At 47.4% G+C, this 20008-nt stretch overlaps 1 protein-coding gene across 1 annotated transcript; it reads left to right on the top strand.

Annotated features, from left to right (window-relative positions):
* Nucleotides 1-185: 185 nt before the first annotated feature.
* AKAP8 (A-kinase anchoring protein 8) lies at nucleotides 186-19696 on the top strand (the record flags this gene model as incomplete). Its single annotated transcript, XM_084250458.1, has 14 exons — nucleotides 186-204; nucleotides 2478-2516; nucleotides 4668-4700; nucleotides 6021-6297; nucleotides 6722-7211; nucleotides 8010-8139; nucleotides 8371-8417; nucleotides 9046-9079; nucleotides 10967-11054; nucleotides 13021-13162; nucleotides 13502-13595; nucleotides 14286-14416; nucleotides 15743-15838; nucleotides 18923-19696. 14 exons carry the CDS (start codon nucleotides 186-188, stop codon nucleotides 19436-19438), a joined length of 2136 nt encoding a protein of 711 aa, XP_084106584.1. The 3' UTR covers nucleotides 19439-19696.
* Between the last annotated feature and the right edge of the window lie 312 nt (nucleotides 19697-20008).

Raw genomic sequence — 20008 nt, 5'->3', positions numbered from 1 at the left:
CAACCCAAGCAACCGGAAGGCCCTCTGGGGAGACGGGTGGATCCGCGGAGAAAGCTAGCCAATGGTGGTCCGAGGGAGAGGTGACGTATGTGCCTGTTTATCCAGTAGCGGGCGGCGGGAGGTGCGTTGAGCGCATGCGTCTGTGGCAACCTAGAAAGGGGCTGCTGGCGGGCCGAGTCGAAGACATGGAGCAAGGCTACGGAGGTGAGTGTGAGTAACTCAACGCGAGATGGAGCGGGCAGGCGACGCGGCCCCCGGCGCGCAGAGGACCGCGGACCGCGCTTAGTCCCGAGCAGGTCACCACAGCTTGGCCTGGCGGGGAGGCGACCGGATCCCGTGCGCCGTTCATTGGACCCTGGCGCCGTCGCTCCCGGGGCGCTGTGTATGGATTGGCAGACAGGGCTAAGGAGGCGGGTCGACGCGGCAGCGGGCTTCGGGGGGCGCCTCGGGTGGTGCAGGCCGTCTCAGCCCTTCAGCCCGGCGGGCTCCGACTTTCGACCCTAAGGCCCGCTGTCCCGCCGCCTTCTACGAAGACGCCACAAGATGGCGGCGCAGGGGGCGGGGCTTTGCGCGAGCTCGCGGGGTGCAGGGCCGAGTGTGGTCGGCGGCGTCTTCTGCGGCGGTCTGGGTCTTCGGGCGGCCACGTGGCCCGGGCGCCCTCCCGGAACCTGTGGTCATCCTCGCTGAAAGGCTGCGAGTCCTCGACCTGTGCTGGCCTAGGACGAAGTTTCGAGGACAGATAGATTCTCGTGTCTCGTGCAAAACATGAGAACCGATGTTCCCGGGGATGGTCACGAATGGGAGGCTCTCCGTGCAGTCCCGCGTGGTGACCGGGAGGCGCCAAGGGAGCTATTAAGAGGAGGCGTACACTTTTCCTACTTGGGTTTTCTTGGCTTCCAGGGAGGCCTTTGCTCCGACTGGTTGGCGAATTTACACACGGGAAACGATTGCAGTATGCCGGGTGGGGCTTGATAGGACGCAGATCTCTGCCCAGGTATCTGAGGTTTAAGAAGCACGCGGTTTAATCTTGCCTACAGCATCTGGGAAAGGTGTGGATCTTGAAAAGAGGCCTCGTTAGTAGGATCCAGACAGCAGAAATTATAGAAACAGAGGGAAACCTGTGTGTGGTGTGCTGGGGTGACTCAGCTGGCTCTCCAAGTCTTTTCTGCAGTTTGAGTGGATTTCACCATTCTTTGCCTGCTTTCTCACCAGACCTCTGGCAATAATCCTGTTTTTATTTCCTCTCCCCCACCAACCACACTCACACCCCCCCCCCCATTTTCTAAGTCCATGTTCAGTTTAGATGCTACAGCCTCCCCGAAGTTTTCTGTAGCTTTACCACCCTAGACTTATTTCTCAGGACCCACTAAATCTTGACAGTTGCTTCTTGACCATAGGAGGCACCTAGATCAGGGTTCAGGTCTCATGCTTCAGGTCCTGGGCAAGCGACTTAGTCTCTTTGAGCCTGTTTTTTTATACAACCTGGTAAACAGCAGGACCTATCTCAAAGGGCCTTAAGAGATTATGTGAATAAGTAGTATATGTCACCCAGATCTGTGTCCTGTAGGTGGTCACTTATGTTAGAATTGTTTCTCAGCTTTTCTGCTGCACACATGTTGAACACTGTGTGGTGTGAGTATGGTGTAGCCTGTAGAGGCAAATGAGGCCAACTTGAGCAGTGTCATGTGTGATTTTGGGTCAAGTTCCTAACCTCTGAACCTTAGTTCCCTCATCTTTGAGTGGCACTCGGGGCAACTAACATTTGCCGAGTGGCTGTCATGTCAGCACGCGCTTGGCTTCTGCTAGTAGCACGGGTTCTGATAAGGGAAACACCAGTATGTTTTTCGACAAGGTGAAGGTTTTTGACAGGCCTGAACGATCACTTATGCCCAGGTCTGCCAGATTTCAGGGACACAAAGATGAAGACAGGCCAGATGTTGCCATGAGGGTTCTGGAGGGCAGAGGGTGCCTGCCACCAGAAAGGGAGGAGTCAGCCTCATGCCTTACTGCCAGGCAAAGGCCTTGGGGCTTGAAGGCTCAGGGAAGAGTTGGCGAATTCAAAGATTTGTAGAAGTGAAACCTAGAGAGGCACAGTTATCTCCCAGTTGTGGGTTGTTCCCAGTTATGGGGTACTTAATGCTACAAGGTAGGTGGGCCAAGCTGGAGGTTGAGTGTAGGGGATTGCATCGTTTCCTAATGCTGGGCTAGCAAGCATGTTGTCTTGTATTATCGTCACATGTGGAATGAGGTTAGGCCAAAGTCCTTCAGCAAGCATGGAGCTGATTATGAAGCCCTTTCCCCTCCCTTTTCTCCCCGCTTTGACCTCAAGCAAGTGATGAGTATCTTGTTGAGTTGGCCAGCTATTTAATAACTCTTCGGAGGACAGTGTTATGGTTCTGCTTCTTGTAGGGTTCCTCAGAAGTACTTGTACCTGGTGTGACAGATAGGAGCCTAACTTACAAGGTTTCTGTTTGCAGGCTATGGGACGTGGAGTGCTGGACCCACCAACACCCAGGGTAAGTGGGGCCTGTTTTGTGGGGAGTTTGTTGGGGAAGTGGGGACAGGCTTTGGGGTTGCCAAGAGGGGCTGGCAAATCATTTCTGTGAAGAGCCACATAGTAAATATGTTTGACTTTGCAGACTATAGTCTCTGGTGTAAAATGTACTAGAAACAGATTATAATCAAATAGTCATTATTGTATGTCGGTAATAGCTATGGATCCTGAAGTTTGTATAGCATAATCTGTATGTGTTTATGAAGTTGTCTTTGGGAATTCGTGTTATTTTATTCAAATTTTATTCTGAAGATATAACCAAAGATTTTTTATAATTAATAGACTATACCTTTTTGTTTTTAGGTTTATAGGGTCTAGCAGATAATGCATAGAGTTCCCAATCTACCCCAGCAGTTTGCCTTAATTAAGAATGAGATATACTTGCTACTATTAACTGACCGGTGTTCATATGTTATCAGCTTTAACCTGTAGTATATTGATACTTGTTGTGTAGTTCTATTAGTTTTGGCAAATATGTGAATGATGATTCATGTCAAAATTTCTATTTTGTAATATTCTCCTAAATTTTTACCCCCATTGAAAAATATAAAACCCATTTTTAGTTTTTTGTTACATACAAACAAATGATGGGTTTCATGTGGCCTTGAGGCCTGTTGGTTCACCCTGCTGTGGAGTCATCTTGTGTGGAGCTTATACCTACCTTGTTTGAAGGGCAGAATGTGCTTTTTTTTTTTTTTTTTTTTAAGATTTATTTTATTTATTTTTTAAGATTTATTTGTGCATACAAGAGCTGGGGTACAGGCCAGAGATGTGGGGGGGGTGAAAGGATTCACCAGAGACAGAGTGGGGAACAGAACAAGCAGACTGACCGAAGTACACTGTTGAGGGGAGCAGCGGGTGAGACAGGAGAGGTCTCCTGCGCCATGTGGGTTGCTCCCTGGCCAGCTGGGGATTGAACTTGTGCTGCCAAGGCTGCAGATTGCTTCATAGTGTGGTGCTTAACCCTCTGCACCACCAGGAAGATCCTGTTATTTATTTATGCATACAAAACCTGGGGTAGGCTAGAGATGTGGGGGCGGGGTAAGAGGATTCACCAGAGACAGAGTGGGGAGCAAAACAGGCAGATCTACTGAAATACACTGCTGAGTGGAGCAGCAGGTGAGGCAGGAAAGGTCTGCTGTGCCATATGGGTTAGCTCCCTGGCCAGAAATCAAACTTGTGTTGCAGTGGCTGCGGATAGCTTCATAGTGCTGAGACATAACCCCTTGAGCCACCAGGAAGGCTCCAGAATGTGCTTTTAAAAAAAAAAATTTTTTTTAATTCATGCATACAAGAACCGGGGTACAGGCCAGATGTGCGAGAGAGTGAGAGGATTCACCAGAGACAGAGTGGGGAACAGAACAGGCAGACAACTGAAATACACTGCTGAGGGGAGCAGTGAGCAAGACAGGAGAGGTCTGCCGCGCCATGTGGGAATCTCCCTGGCCAGCCGGGATCGAAGTTGCACTGCAGAGGCTGCAGACAGCTTCACAGCGCTGTGCTCAACCGCCTGCACCACCGGGAGGCCCCAGAATGTGCTTTTTGATGACAGCGTTTTTTGGTTTTTTAGGTAGCATCTATTCAAGGGATGGGACGTGACCTATTGATTTCTGAGCTTGGGACTTGCCCAACATTGTTTGGGGCAGTCATTTCAGCCATCCCTGAATTTCCTAAGAGAAAGCCTTCCATATCATATAATGTCCTTTTGCTCTGTTAAGCTGGGGACATGATTTTTCTACCAGCGCATTCTTTATTTTGATGGCTGTGCTGTAGCCCTACCTTCTGGTGAGAACTGACTCTAGAAGGACTCGGCCACAAAACTGGCCTGGTAGCCCATACTGGACAAGCTTCCATTCTGTTGTCCTAGTAGAAGAAATGGGACTTGTCCATGAGAGAAGCCCTCATTACTCTCAGCTCATGGCTCTGTAGGAAGTGAGTTCTACAGCTAATGGACAAGCAGGGTGCCTCCCTAAGAACTGCCACAGCTACCTGCAGTTCGGACCCTATGAACGGTGAAGTGAGGACTATCCTTCAGCATTCAGGCAGGTTGAAAGATACTCTTGGGTATCTTCAATCTGCAAGCAAAGGTCTTGTGTATTTTGTTTCCTCTAAGGTACATATGGAACTGGTGTGGCCAGCTGGCAAGGTAGGTCCTTTTAGGGGCTACTGGTTGGATGGGTAGACTTCTGATCAGTCACCCAGAGGTCCTGGGATGCAGGGAATCCCCCCTCCCCCCAACACACACGCACATACACACACGCTGCCACCCTCCGTCTCCCATACCTAGCCTTGCTCACAGCACCTCCTGGAAGCTCAGCAAGTTAACCTGGTTGCTTGGGAAGTTGGGGGCCACCCTTATGGGCAACTAGCTTGAGGCCAAGGGTTGTGGTTGTGTTCTAGAAGCAGCAATTTAGTGGGTCTGACAACAGCCCCAACTGCTCCTCTGTGGTCAGCCACTTCTAGTTTCTGAACAGGGAGTTGGCCTTAGAGTCCATCTTTTGGATTCTGAGATTCAATTTCAGTTGTAATTGGGAGAGGTTTTCCACACATCCAATAGGCAGTTCTCAAATGCCAGCTGGTATCCTGCAATTCATTTAAAGTCTGACACTATGTACTGAAGATTGCATCAGATCCCACAGATTGAGGGCTCAGTCCTACAAGATTGTCCTGCTCTGTCACCCCTTTTCAGATGACAGATGCAGTCTCACATTATTATCTGTGTTTCTGACAATTGGCTGTAGATTGATAGTTCCCATAAACCCTCCTTGTGTTTGATTGTTTTGCTAGGACAACTCAGAACTCAAATATTTTATCTAGAAAATTACTGGTGTATTTTTAAAAGCTGTGATTCAAGAACAGCCAGATGGAAGCAGTGCACAGGGCAAGGTATTGGGAAAGAGTGCGGAGTTTCCATGCCCCCTCTCAATACCCTAATCTCCCTGAACCTCCATATGGTCATCAATCCCTAAAACCTTCATAAATCTGTCCTTTTGAGTTTTCATGGAAGCTTCATTACATAGGCATGGTTAACTAGTAGACCATTGGTGATTGATCGCACCTTCAGCCTTCTCCCCTCTCTGGAGGTTTCACAGGTGAGACCGAAAGTTTCAGCCCCCATCCTAAGGTGCTTCAAATGCCCTTTTATTTAAAAAAAAAAAAAAAAAAAAAAAAACTTTTATCAATCCTATCACTTAGGAAATTCCAAGAATTTTAGGAGCTCTGTGCCAGAAATAACAAACACCAAATCAATCAGACAATATGGCAGCCTGGTATAGAAAGCGTACCACTTAGATTTGAACCCATGCCCCTACACAATTCCTCACTGTCTCCCCTGCACAGTGTGGCGTGATGCCTGCAGTACTTGATCCCTCTTCTCTGTACGTTGGGTGCTCCTCCCTAGGCAAGTCTACCATGGACCAGCCTTATGGCTGCTGAAGTCTGATTTTGCTGTTTCTCTCTCTGGCAGGTTATGAAAACTATAATTATTACAGTGCCCAGAACACCAGCGTCAGCTCAGGAGCAACCTATAGCTATGGCCCAGCCTCCTGGGAGGTCACCAAGGCCAGTGATGGCTTGGCAGCTGGGGGCCCTGGCTTGCACATGACTTCTTATGGCCCAGAGTCCTGCACCGACAATTCCGACTCCCTCATTGCCAAGATCAACCAGCGATTGGACATGATGTCCAAGGAAGGAGGCAGGGGCGGGAGCAGCAGCGGTGGGGAGGGCATGCAGGACCGGGAGAGGTGATTATGGACCCATCCCCTTCCCCAGTGATGTGTACCCCCAGCTTTGTGCAGAATGTGGGCACCTGCTTTTCGAGGGTGGGCTCTCCCTTGACTCCCTTCTGTAAAGAGTAGATGTGCAGGGTGGTAGTTAAGACAAAGGTATTTTAGCAAGACTAGCTGGCTTCCCGAGTGGTAGAACTGGAGGCATGACTGTTAAATTCTCCAGACTCTTATTTCTACCTTAAGTGCCTAAAAGACCCTGCACATTCTCATAGCCAATGGCTCCTGTTTCCTTCATTTGCCACTCTTTCAAGGGGAGTATTGCCCTCTGAGTATTTGGGAGGGATGTGTGGGTTGCTTTTCTGAATGCAAGGAAGTCACTTTACAAGAGGCCCTGCAGCTTGCCCAGGGAGTACAGTGATGGCTTGTGCTTTCCTTTCAGCTCTTTCCGATTCCAGTCCTACGACTCCTACGACTCCAGGCCTTGCCTGCCTGAACACAATCCCTACCGCCCCAGCTACAACTATGATTATGACTTCGACATGGGGCCTGACCGAAATGGTGGCTTTGGTGGTCAGTACAGCGACTGCCGGGATGCAACCCGAGAGCGGGGTTCCCTTGATGGCTTTATTAGAGGCCGGGGCCAGGGCCAGGGCCGCTTTCAGGATCGGAGCAACCCTGGCACCTTCATGCGCGGTGATCCCTTCATGCCACCAGTGGCCTCCTCTGAGCCCCTGTCTGCTCCCTGGACTGAGATGAACTATGTAGGTGGACGGGGCCTGGGAGGACCCTCCCCTAGCAGACCTCCACCTTCCCTCTTCTCCCAGTCCATGGCCCCGGATTTTGGCCTGATGGGCATGCAGAGTACGGGTGGTTATGACAACTCTGTGCCCTATGGATGTGGCCGGTCACAGGCCCGGATGAGGGATCGGGTAAGCCCTTAAAAAGTTCTAATCTTCATTCTCTGCCCTTTTTTTTTTTTTTAAGCATCTTCATTGAGATAAAATTATGTGCATTCAACACCCATTTTTATTTATTTATATTTTTTTTTAATTTTTTTTTTTAAGATTTATTTATTTATACAAGCACTGGGTACAGTCAGAAGTGCGGGAGGGTGAGAGAACTCACCAGAGCCAGAGCGGGGAGCAGAGCAGGCAGAGGGACCGAAGTACACTGCTGAGGGGAGCAGCGGGCGGCAGGAGAGGTCTGCGCGCCATGTGGGACCCTCCTCTGGTGGCCAGGGAGCAGCCGGGGATCGAACCGGCGCTGCAGAGGCTGTGGGCAGCTTCACAACCCAGCGCTCAACCGCTGCACCACTGGGGAGGCCCACAACACCCATTTTTAAACATACAGTTCAACTTCTAGTAAAAAATGTACCAGGTTGTGCCACTTTCACCATCTTTTGATTTCAGAATATTTCTATCAATTCAGAAAGAAACCTACCTTTAACAGTCACTCCCAGCCCCTGGTAGTCACTTGTCTGTTTTTTTCTGTCTGTGGGTTTGTATCTCTTAGACATCTTGTATGAATGTAGTCATACAACACATTGACTTTTTTGTCTGACTTCTTTCAGCATAATGTTTTGGCTTTTTTAAGTTTTCACTGTGTTGTCCTTCTTTGCTTTCGAAAGACTTTTTTTGCCTGATATTACAATCTCTCCATTCTACATTTTTCTGGGTTTTCTTCATGGTCTGGGTAAGCCATACATTGGGATATTCTTGTGTCTGTAGCCCAGGAGAAGAGGGTTTGACCGCTTCGGCCCAGATGGAATGGGCAGGAAACGGAAGCAGATGCAGATTTATGATGAACCAGACACCAAACAGGCCCGGGCTGACAGCGAAGGAGATTTTTCTGAAAACGGTAATGCTCTGGGTGCCAGTAGGCTGAAAATGAGTCCGTTGCATGCTCTACTCTGCTTTGCCTGCCCCGTCAGTGCATTGGACTCATGGGAACTTAAGGGTGGGGTGAGGCACCTGAGTTCTGCTGTAGTTAGGACAAGCACAGTCCATCTGGACAGTGAGCCTGGGAAGGTGGAAGTGGAATGGGCCAACTGCTGAAGGACTGACTTTCCTATTCCTTTTTGTCTGGTAGATGATGGAGCTGGCGACTTCCGTTCAGGAGATGAAGAATTCAGGGGTGTAAGTCAATCTTTATTGGCCCTTTGTCTCTAATGGGGGATATCATTAAAAAGAGGCAGGGTCATTAAAAAGAGGCAGGAATAACTGCTGTGGTAGACTCAACTCTACCTCTTGAGTGATTTTAATAAATAGGTTTGTGTAATTTCTCACCTGCAATAATCCTTCCTTTCCTGAAAAAAATTCCAAGCCTTTCTTAGAGCCAGTCCTGTGTCCTTATAGTGATGCATCCAGCGACACATAAGGGAAATGCAGTGGCCATGTAGGTTGGGGCTTTCTTATATGCATTGTCAACTCGTTTGCCATAGTTTTGTGCTGTTGCTGAGCTGAGTCTGTGTCATTCAGTCCTTAAAACCAGTCACAGGAGATGATACTTAAGGCTAGCAAGCCTCTGCTACCCCCTGAAATTCTGATCCAAGTCTCGAGTAGGACCTAGACAATCTGGGAGTCAGTGATTAATAAAAAAGCAAGTTAGTGGTTATCACAGAATTTTGGAAAACAAAACAGTTCCTACATGTTGTGACTGTTTACTCATGGCACAGTGACCACCAGATGTTAGCAGGGAGCTGGGCTGCTTGTAGAGTGTTCTGGAAACTACCTAATGTCTGACTTTGTGTGTGCCCTTTTTCAGGAGGATGAATTCTGCGACTCTGTGAGACAGAGAGGTAGGCATCACTCACTGTCCTTTTGAGCCCTGCACTCAGTACTGAGCACCCAGCCAGGCTGGACTTCTGGGCAAACCTAGGGCCTGTTTGGAGGGGCCATGCCAGCAGGCTACACCTTGGCCATGGTGTCACCACAGACTTTGCTTGACTGTCTGGAACAGTACTTGCTGAAAATGGATGTTAGCCTCACTTTGTGCAGGCTGACTTCTGGATGTCTATGACATCTCAAAGTGGTAGGAAAGGGTTCTCAAACATTAAGAGAAAAGGTGCCCCTGTCCCCAGTCCATGTTTCCTGCATCCCTTTGGCCAATGCAGGGCCCATACTGCTTTCTCTTGTGCTTCATTATGTCCGTAGTTCTTCAGTTGCCAACCCAGGGCCGTGTCCCAGCCTCTGGTGGGGATGCTACCAAAACAGCACATGTCATTGCATTGGTCAGAGTGTGAACAACTGCCTGAGTTGGGAATAGGTGGGGTATACCTGTTTGCTGCACCCAAGTCCAGATCGTCAGGATCAAAGGCTGTTCTTGCTCAGTAGATCTCCTAGTTCTATTGCAGGACACCTAAGAGTCCAAAGTAAATAGCAAGAGCAAACCCAGGTTATACCCCTTAGAGGGACATGAAGAAGCATCCTGAGGTGGTGACCTTGAACTCACCCAGAAGCCACTTTCCATTCCTGTTCCCATGGGTTTGTTTACAGCTGGTTTTCCCAAAGAATCAACCAGCTTCTGTGTGGCTCTACTTCCCCACATTCTGAAGTTCCTATGTTAGAAGGTCCTCTTATAATACTACCAGATTTAACTGACTCACCAAGGTCCTCCCACCCTGTTTATTGAAGCAGTTATTTCTATAGCATGAGACCACACAGCATTTAGCATCTTTGCAGTGGGGTGAATGCTAAAGCAAAGGTGACATGTTTATTGCGTGCAGGTCCTGCTTCCTACCCGGGATGACTTTGCTATTAAACAGCAGTAATAGTTTCAGGCAGTGACCTCTTGCCAAAAATCCCACACGCCCTTTTGAGAGGCTTCTGAGCAGCGCACGCCGGTCGCCATCTTCGTGGGACAGTCTCGTGACTGGCATCAGGGGTAGGGGTTACAGTTCAGATGCTTATCCAACTTTTTTTCAGTGTCTGGCCCTGGCCTTGAGCTGCGGTGACCTTACCTGGCCTCACACTGGGGCACCAGACTGTACAGCTCTCAATAGAGCTCCTGCACTGGCCCCAGGGGGCAGACGGAGGACCAATTGGTCTCTACCTATTTTTGTTTCTAGGGTTGCTTCCCATGTAGCCCTGGGAAAGCCCTAGATTGATGTGGCTTTTTGTGAGTGGATGATAAGAGTTCGGGCCAGCAAGGACTGTCAGACCTGCTGAGGCCCTAGTTCAGAGGAGCTGACGGGACAGTTGTTAGGTCCACCTAGAGGTGGGACGGAGGGTGGAAGAGCAGCTTGCTTTGTTCCTAGACCTCCCAGCTGCTACCTCTACATGGGGAGAATTCCCTTTTTAAATCTCATTACATGACATTGGGAAAAGACCCAATGGTAGGGCAGGATTGGAAAGGCAGGATAGGGAGAAAGAGAGCGAGCAGGTGGGCAGCATGTGAGCGGGATGGGTGGGCTCTGTGTCCCTGGCCCATCCAGGCATTACCCCGCCATGGGGGGATGTGAAAGGTGACTCCCCTGGGAACTCCCAAGGGTTCTCATCAAATACCTGTCCTTGCTGGGAGTCTTTGACAAACCCTTGGTGCCTCGGGGTGTCCTAGAGCCTGCTGTGCATGGAAGCAGCAGCAGGGCATGGGATACAGTAGCAAGCATTGGCCCTCCCATCAAGGCCCCAGCACTCAGCTTCTCTGCGGGCAACTCAATCTGGAAGGGACTACTTCTCTGTTGTAGGAGAGAAAGATGATGAGGATGATGAAGTGAAAAAGAGAAGAGAAAAGCAGAGGAGGAGAGACAGGATGAGAGACCGAGCAGCTGACAGGTAAGTAGGCAGACGAGGTGGGGTATAAGCTGACTAGGACTATCTTGAGCATCTCCATCTTCACTCCTAAACATAGGAGAAGAGGGAGCATTGATCTGGCTCCAGGGGTCTGTTTGGATTTTCCAAATCTAATCCAGATATTGGGAGATGGAAATTTGGGAAACACATCTGAAATCAAAGCCTCCCTGATGGGTCTCTGTCTCCCTCATGTGCCCAGCAGGGGGCTCTCTTGCCCTCCAGCAAACATGTTGGGAGTCCTCTGTCCCCTGGCTTTTCTCTGTCACAGCCAACAATGGAATGTATTTCAGGTTTTTTTGTTGTTGTTTAAATCTGAACAGCCTCTGGAATTTGACAGTAATAATAGATATATAGGTTGTTTTACAATCAAGATCCACCTTTAAGCAGAAAAGCAAAATACAAAGATGGAAATCCCAAAGAGTGATGGGACCACACCATTCACTTTTCTCCCTGATTAAGTGGCTTCTGACTGGAAATGTAAACCACTTGTGACCATGTGAGCACATGGTTGTTAAGACCTTGACCACACAGAACTGCTTCTCTGCACAGGTTCTTTCTGATTTGAGGGGGAATCTTTACCCTTAAACTTAAGCCCAGGTGGAGTGATGGTTTTCCTGTGCAAAGAAATGCTTAGCAAAAAAGTTAACAGTAGAGGCTTGAAGCCAGGTACTGAAAAATAGAAGCTTGGAGCTACTACAGAAATTCCTTGATCTACTTAAAAACAAAAAAATGATCAGGTCTATTTTCATACCACATGGGAACTGAGCTGACATTTAAGAAAACTTATTTTAGACAACACACTAGTGACTGAGAATCTTCACAGAGACTTGGAGAAATTGTCACAGGGGGAGGCAAAGATAACAGCAGGAAAGCAAGAACCCCATATTCTCTAGTAGCTTCCTGAAGTCTTGCATATAGGGCCTGTGAAAGTTTCCTCTTTGCACCTCTGGGAGCATCTATAAATGCAAAAGTATTTTGTGGAGGTGCTTATCCAGAGATCAGAAGCCAAGTATCTGATGCTGGCAGAAACTAAGACATCAGAGGACTCCTGGGTGCCACAGGTCCTGCACCCTTGCCTCTGAGGGATCACTGGGAAGAGCCAAGAGAATCAGTCATTGCCCCACTGGGAGTATGGGAGTTAGGGGTCTGTAGTTTACTGTTCCCTCGCCTTAAAGCATGATTGCATTTGGTGAGACTATGAAAGCACATGACAGAGAAACCTTGGTTTTTAACTCAAGATTTTGATATGAGTTGTCTTTCTGTAGAGTCTTGTGGGAGACCGAATTTTGTATTGTGCCAGATCTTTGGAAATTCATCTTTTATATAAATGAGGTTGTCTTAGGGGCCCTGGTGGTGCAGGGGTTAAAGTCTTAGTGCTATCAAGCTATTGCCAGCCACTACGGCATGAGTTTGATCCTTAGCCAGGGAGGTGATCCACATGGTGCAGCAGACCTCTCCTGTCTCGCCTGCTGTGCCCTTCAGCAGTGTGTCTCAGTCGAACCGCCTGTTCTGCTCCCCATTCTGTCTCTGGTGAATCCTCTCACCCCCACTACCCCGCCCCCCACCTCTGGCCTACACCCCAGTTCTTATATGCATAAATAAATAAATAAAAATCCTTTAAAAAGAGTGAGAGGTTGTCTTACATCATCCAAGTAACTGGAAAAAAAAAAAAAGCTGTGGTGTTAGATATTAGACCTCTGAGCAGTTGACTGGGAGCATAGTAGCCTTTGGGCCAAAGAGACTGGTAGAGTAGTCAGTTGCTATGTGAATCACTTTCCTGAAATATTTGCTAAATTGTATTTCCATTCTGGAAAACTGGGGTAACTGGTACTTTGGACAGGTCAGAAGTCTTGGTTCAAAATTGCTTTCCAGTTTGCATTTCAGCTCCATCAGAAATTAAGTAACAGATGAGTTGGCATCTGCTCTTCTTTTTATCTCCCTTTTCTAGGATTCAGTTTGCCTGTTCTGTGTGCAAGTTTCGTAGTTTTGAAGATGAAGAAATTCAGAAGCATCTGCAAAGTAAATTTCACAAAGAGACACTAAGGTTTATAAGTACAAAATTGCCTGATAAGACCGTGGAGTTCCTCCAGGTAACACATTTGCCTCTGTCACAGTCCAAATCGCTCACAGAGAAGGGAAGGGGAAGGAAAATGAAAGACCTAAACTTGGTCAGAGCTCCCTTCTCCAGAATAATAGTGTACAAGTCCCCAAATGAGTGGGACTATTGAGATCTCCAGCCATCATAGTTCCCACTGGTTCAGCCCAGCTCAGTGGCTATGATACTGTCTTCCCAACCTTGGGAAAGCTGAGACAAGGCTGTCTGCAGAAATGCTGGCAGCCCCCCTTGGTGAGCTGCCACTGGTACAGTTGAGAAATAAGCACACATGCCACCTTCTGTTTCATTTGGTGCCATCTCCCAAATCTTCTAGGAATACATTGTAAACAGGAATAAGAAAATTGAGAAACGGCGTCAGGAATTGATGGAGAAGGAAAGCATGAAACCCAAATCAGATCCTTTCAAAGGTGAGTTTTAATCTTAGAGTGTGTGTTCAGCCCCAGGTGATACTAAAGTACATGATTCAGTGTAAATCCAGCACAGGGTTGCTGAGAATGTGCTGTGAAGAACCATGGGATAGGCATTTAGCAATAGAAAGAAGCCCATTCTTCATTTTCGCCCCCTATGAATCCCAACTTTATGGGCAGTGTATAGGAGCGATGTTAAAACACTGATGTTTTTCCCTCTGTGGTATAAAGAGAAAGAGCCAGAAGGATGAGAAAAATTGAAGTATAAAATTCCCAGGTTTAGGGCCTCCCTGGTGGCACAGGCAGTTGAACGCAGCGCTATGAAGCTGTTCACAGCTTCTGCAGCATGGGTTCAATCCCAGCCAGCTGGGGAGAAACCAACATGGCGCCGCAAACCTCTCCAGTCTTGCCCACTGCTCCCCTCAGCAATGCAGTGTATTTCAGTCGGTCTGCCTGTTTTGTTTCCCACTTTGTCTCTGGTGAATCCTCTCACCTTTCCGCACGTCTGGCCTGTACCCCAGTTCTTATATACGTGAATAAATTCTGCAGTGAAAGCAGCTTATGCTTGTCTCAGATTCTGTCTTGAGTCCTTAGGACTGGAGGGAGAAAATGTGGCTTTGTTGGGGAGTAAGAGGTTAGCATCACTTGTGTGCTGTCCCAAATTGCACAAGACTTCAATGTTACCAACAGGGATTGGCCAGGAGCACTTCTTCAAGAAGATAGAGGCTGCTCACTGCCTGGCTTGTGACATGCTGATTCCTGCACAGCCCCAGCTCCTCCAACGGCACCTACACTCTGTTGACCACAATCACAACCGTCGTGTGAGTCCCCCTTAACTTGGGGTGGGGTGACCATTCCTTGGCTGCAAGCAGGTGGAGTTCAGAAACTTCTAAGTCATATGGGCAATGGTGACATCTTTAGGGATTCTTGCCATACCCTGTCAAATCTGTCGGGTCATCATTTGGTTGTAAGATGCATCTCCATTTTTATTAAGAATGTTCCCTGCAGACCACACAGGTAAATTCCCTAGTTGCTGAAAAACTAAATTGCTTTTAAGCTGAGCTGAAGATCATTTCAAAGTGGTTTGATGCAGCTAGGGTTACGAACCTTGGTTTGGTCCTTACTAACTGATAGGGCCTGTGGCTGAATATTTAGATCACAGCATTGGCCTATTTTTAAAGGTTCAAATCATAAATATTTCCAGTTTTTCAGGCCATAGGGTCTCCGTCCAGAGCACAGGTCTGCCACTGATGGGCAAAAGCAGCCACAAACAATAAGTGAAGGAGTGAATGTGGCTATATTTTGCTCACAGACTGTAGTTTGCTAACTGCTGGTTAGCATCTCTGTCCTTTGTTTACCCAGCTAGTAAGTGGGGATATCACTATCTGCCTGCCCATTTCCCAGAATTATTCAAGATAAGCCAAGAAGCACACAACAAAAAAAGAATTGTTGCATGAACTTTTCAACCAAAATAGATGGAGCATTTCATACATTCATTGTTGAACTTATTATAAAATCACTATGACAACTAAAACTGGAAAAAAATTGCCCTTTACCCTCACTGAATTCACATAGCTTTTCATCTGTATACGGTCTTGTTTCATTGTTGCTCTGTAGTGGGACCAAGGCATTAGTGGTGTCTATGCTTTCTTTTATCTTTTCAGATAATCAAACTTTTCTGTTTCACAGACTTGGTTTCAGTATCTTTGCAGTGCCTTCTCCCTCTCATTCTTGGAGTCTAGCCAAGAAAGATGTTAGACAGGGCCTCCCTGGTGACGCAGTGCATTGAGCGCCACGTTATGAAGCTGTCCATAGCCTCTGCAGCACGGGTTCATTCCCCAGCCAGGGAGATACCCATATGGCGCGGCAGACCTCTCCTGACTCGCCCACTGCTCCCCTCAGCAGTTTATTTCAGTCATTCTGCCTGTTCTGCTCCCTGCTGTGGCGCTGGTGAATCCTCTTACCCTCCACAGCTCTGGCCTGTACCCCAGTTCTTGTATGCATAAAAAAAATCTTTAAAAAAAAAAAAATATGTTAGACATTTGCTGCAAAGGGCTGATTTCAAGGCAGCTTATGTAGCCTGGTTATTTGGCCTCTTAAGTCTCTGTGTGTGCCATTTATAAAAACCTGTTTGGTTCCCCCTACAGTTGGCTGCTGAACAGTTCAAGAAAACAAGCCTCCATGTGGCGAAGAGTGTTTTGAACAACAGACATATTGTGAAGATGCTGGAAAAATACCTCAAGGTTTGTGTTTAGAAGTCCAGTGGTGGGGGTCTCCCTGTTGGTGCAAGTGTTAAAGTTTCAGAGAGCAAGCGCTCAAGCTATCCCCAGCCACTGTGGCATTAGTTCTATCCCCGGCCAGGGACGTGACCCATACAGCACAGCAGACCTCTCCTATCTCGCCCATTGCTCCCCTTAACAGTGTATTTCAGTAGATCCGCCTGTTCTGCTCCCTGCTCTGTCTCTGGTGAATCCTTTCCCCACCCCACCCCTGCACCTCTAGCTTGCACTCCAGTTCTTATATGCATAGGTAAATAAATCTTTAAATAAATAAATAAATAAATAAAATAATTTGGGGAAAAAAAAGTCCAATGGCTGGGAAAACCTTTTGAAATAGTAGGTGAATCAGGGCCTCCCCTGGTGGTGCAGGCAGTTGCGCGCCGCGCTGTGAAGCTGTCTGCAGCCTCTGCAGCGCTGGTTCAATCCTGGCCAGCCGTCAAGGGTCCCACATGATGCGGCACACCTCTCCTGTCGTGCCCTCTGCTCCCCTCAGCAGTGTATTTCATCAGTCTGCCTGTTCTGTTCCCCGCTCTGTCTCTGGTGGATCCTCCCACCCTCCCACGCATGTGGCCTATACCCCAGTGCTTGTATAAATAAATCTTTTTTAAAAAAAAAGAAAAGGTAGGTGAATTGTACATTTCTAGTATTTTGAAGAAATCAGGAATATTGAAATATATCAGGCTTGGGAATTCACAACTGCTGATTTCCTGAGACTCCTTGCCTGGGAACTCCAGGATATGGTACTGTTCAATTAATCTGTGCAGTGGTGCCAACATTATGAGGAACCTTGATTTTTCATAAAATATTGAATAAATGATGGTGAGATACATATTTTCATAGAAGAACTGGGGTTTGCCAGAAGTACAGAGGTGTTGAGAGGATTCACCAGAGACAGAGTGGGGAACAGAACAGGTGGATCTACTGAAAAACACTGCTAAGGGGAACAGCGGGTAAACGAGGAGAGCTCTACTGTGCCATGTGGGCTCCTTGGCAGGGATTGAACTTGGGCCACATTGGTGGGCCTTCGCAGTGTTAGCCCTGAGAGTTAACCCCGAGGGAGACCTGAGATGTTTTTTGTTTTTTTATTTTTTTAAAAGATTTATTTATTTATACAAGCACTGGGTACAGTCAGAAGCGCGGGAGGGTGAGAGAATTCACCAGAGCCAGAGCTGGGAGCAGAGCAGGCAGAAGGACCGAAGCACACTGCTGAGGGGAGCAGCGGGCGGCAGGAGAGGTCTGCGTGCCATGCGGGACCCTCCTCCGGTGGCCGGGGAGTAGCCAGGGATTGAACTGGCGCCGCGGAGGCCTCAGGCAGCTTTGCAACCCAGTGTTCAACCACTGTGCCACCGGGGAGGGCCCCCCCCCTTTTTTTTTTTTTTTTTAAATGAAAGGTAAATACTTACTCAAAGAAGGTAAAGAGATTTCACTGGCAGAGCCGATCAACAGTGAGATGGAAGAACAAGGAAAGAGCCAGAGGTGTTAACACCAGTGAGCCTTAGTGACAGGAGCAGAGTAATAAAAAAATTACTTAGAAGGGGCCTACCTGGTGGCGCAAGGGGTTAAGATGCAGCCTATGAAGCTATCCGCAGCCTCTGCAGCACAACTTTGATCCCCAGCTGATCCAGGTAGCTACTATACCCCCATGGCGCAACAAACCTCTCCTGACTCGCCCACTGCTCCCCTCAGTGTATTTCAGTAAATCTGCCTGTTCTGCTCGCCACTCTGTCTCTGGTGAATCCTCTCACACACACACCCGCATACCTCTGGCCTGTACCCCAGTTCTTGTATGCACAAATAAATCTTTTTTTTAAAAAATTACTTAGAAGGTGCCTTGGAGAGAAATCTGGTCAGAATATTCCTCCTTGGGAAGCCCATTTTGCTAAACACCTCAAGTTTGGAACTGGTCATTAGCCTCTAACCTACCGTGACTCAGACCTATCTGATCACTCCTCAGTTATTGGGTAGTTAACAATTCGTTCTATCCACTGAAAGCATTGGTAATCTAAATTACCAGTTTAAGAATTGTGACTGATTTGGTGTTTTATTTTTGTGACTTAACATTTTCTGGAGTTAGGTCTAGACTCTAGTTTCTAAAACTTACCTGTTAAGGGGCTCCCTGGTGGTACAAGGGGTGAAAGTCTCAGCACTATGAAGCTAATTGGCAGCTATTGCAGCTCAAGTGCAATCCCTCAAGTGCAAAGCAGTGTATTTCAGTCAGTCTGTCTGCCTGTTTTTTTCCCCACTCTGGTGAATCTTCATCCCCTCTACCTCTGGCCTGTACCACAGTTCTTGTATGCATAAATAAATAAATCTTTAAAAAAAACAGTCTGCCATTGTGTTACCAAGAGATAATGGAAAAAAAAAAAAAAAACAGTCACAGAGCTATTAAAGTATCAATGAGGATTCAAACCCAAGTCTGACTCCCAGAAGCCAAACTTCTCATATGCTAAAACACTCTACTTTTTTTTTTTTTTTTTTTTTTTTTTTGGTGGGACCCTCCCCGGCGGCTGGGGACCAAACCAGCGCTGCAGAGGCTGCAGGCAGCCTCACAACCCAGCGCCACCACGGGTGGGCCTCCCTGGTGGCGCAAGAGGTTAAGACGCAACCTACACCCCAATTTTTTTTTCTAAAGATTTATTTATGCATACAAGAACTGGGGTACAGTCCAGATGTGTGGGGAGTGAGAGAATTCACCATAGACAGAGCGGGAAGTAGAACAGGTAGATTGACTGAAATACAGCTGCGGGCAAGTCAAGAGCGGTCTGCTGCGTCATGTGGGTCACCTCCCTGGCCAGGGATCAAACTCATGGTGCAGTGGCTACGGATAGTTTCATAGGTTACGTCTTAACCCCTTGCACCACCAGGGAGGCCACACCCCAGTCTTTGTATACATAAATAAATCTTTAAAGAAAAAAAGATCTGTAGTGTTAACTAACCTGGTGTTATTTAATTAAATTTCTCTTGTTGACTGTCATTCCCAGCAACTTGGGCGACCTTCTCTTGGGACAGTTTTTAGACTGCACTTACCTGTGTTTCCTATTTGATCAGGGCGAAGACCCTTTCACCAGCGAAGCTGTTGACCCAGAAATTGAAGGAGATGAGAATTTAGGAGGTGATGATAAAGAAGAGACGCCTGAGGAGGTGGCTGCGGAAGTTTTAGCTGAGGTGATTACAGCAGCAGTGAGAGCAGTAGATGGGGAAGGAGCGCCCATTCCAGAGAATAGTGAAGCACCGACTAAAGGGGAAGACACCATGGACACAGTGGAAGCCACTAGTGGTCCCCACCCTGAACAGCTGCTGGAAGCAGAGACACCCTGTGAAGTGGCATCTGAGAAGGGGAACACTGAAGCAGAGGAAGGAGGTAAGGCAGGAGGTGAAGTAGCCCAAGCTGAAAGTCAAGCTGCCAAGGTTGAAGGTGAATCTGCTGAAGTTGGATGTGAAGTGGAAACCCTGACAGCAGAGGCAGAAAGCACTGTAATAGTCAATGCTGCTCCACAAGCTGCCGTGGATGCTGAAGTGGAACAAATGGATGCAGAGTCCAAAGATGTTATTCCCGCAGAATGAGCCTCTTCTCCATTTTAAGGGGTGTGTTATATAATGTATTGCTCTTCTTTGGTTTGTAAGCTGTACTAGGGTGTGTGTTACTGGAATATACTGAAAACTTATTTTAGTAAAGAGACCCAGCCTTTTCCTTTATGAAAGTGTACCTCATGGGCTTGTCTTACAGAGTTGTGTGGCTTTCTGCCTTGGTTTGAAGGCTGCAGAAGTTGTACATTCCCCAAAGCAACTGTGATGAATGTGACATCTTTTTACACTGCAGTTGGAATAATAAAAATTGGGTAATTCTGTTTTGATGATACTTTGCTTGTTAAATACAGCCACTAACTAACTGCCCTCTGCCCCCCTTTTTTTTTTTTTATTTTTTATTTTTTTTTTTGGTCTGGGAGCAGCTCAGTACTAGAACATATCTTGCTTTATAAAGGATTTTTTGTTTTTAAGTTTCAAGAATTTGCTTTGACTTCAGTTTTTGATTTCTGTTTTTGTAGCATACTGTATGGTGTGTGATCCTCACAAAATGTAGCAGATTCTTGTTAACGTGTGATACTAGCTTTCTCACATCAGTGAACTCAGAGA

The sequence above is a fragment of the Talpa europaea genome, assembly GCF_964194135.1.
Source record: "Talpa europaea genome assembly, chromosome: 12".
NCBI lineage: Eukaryota > Metazoa > Chordata > Mammalia > Eulipotyphla > Talpidae > Talpa > Talpa europaea.
The sequence above is the reverse complement of the archived record's forward strand: the minus strand, read 5'-3'. Positions and strand labels throughout refer to the sequence as shown.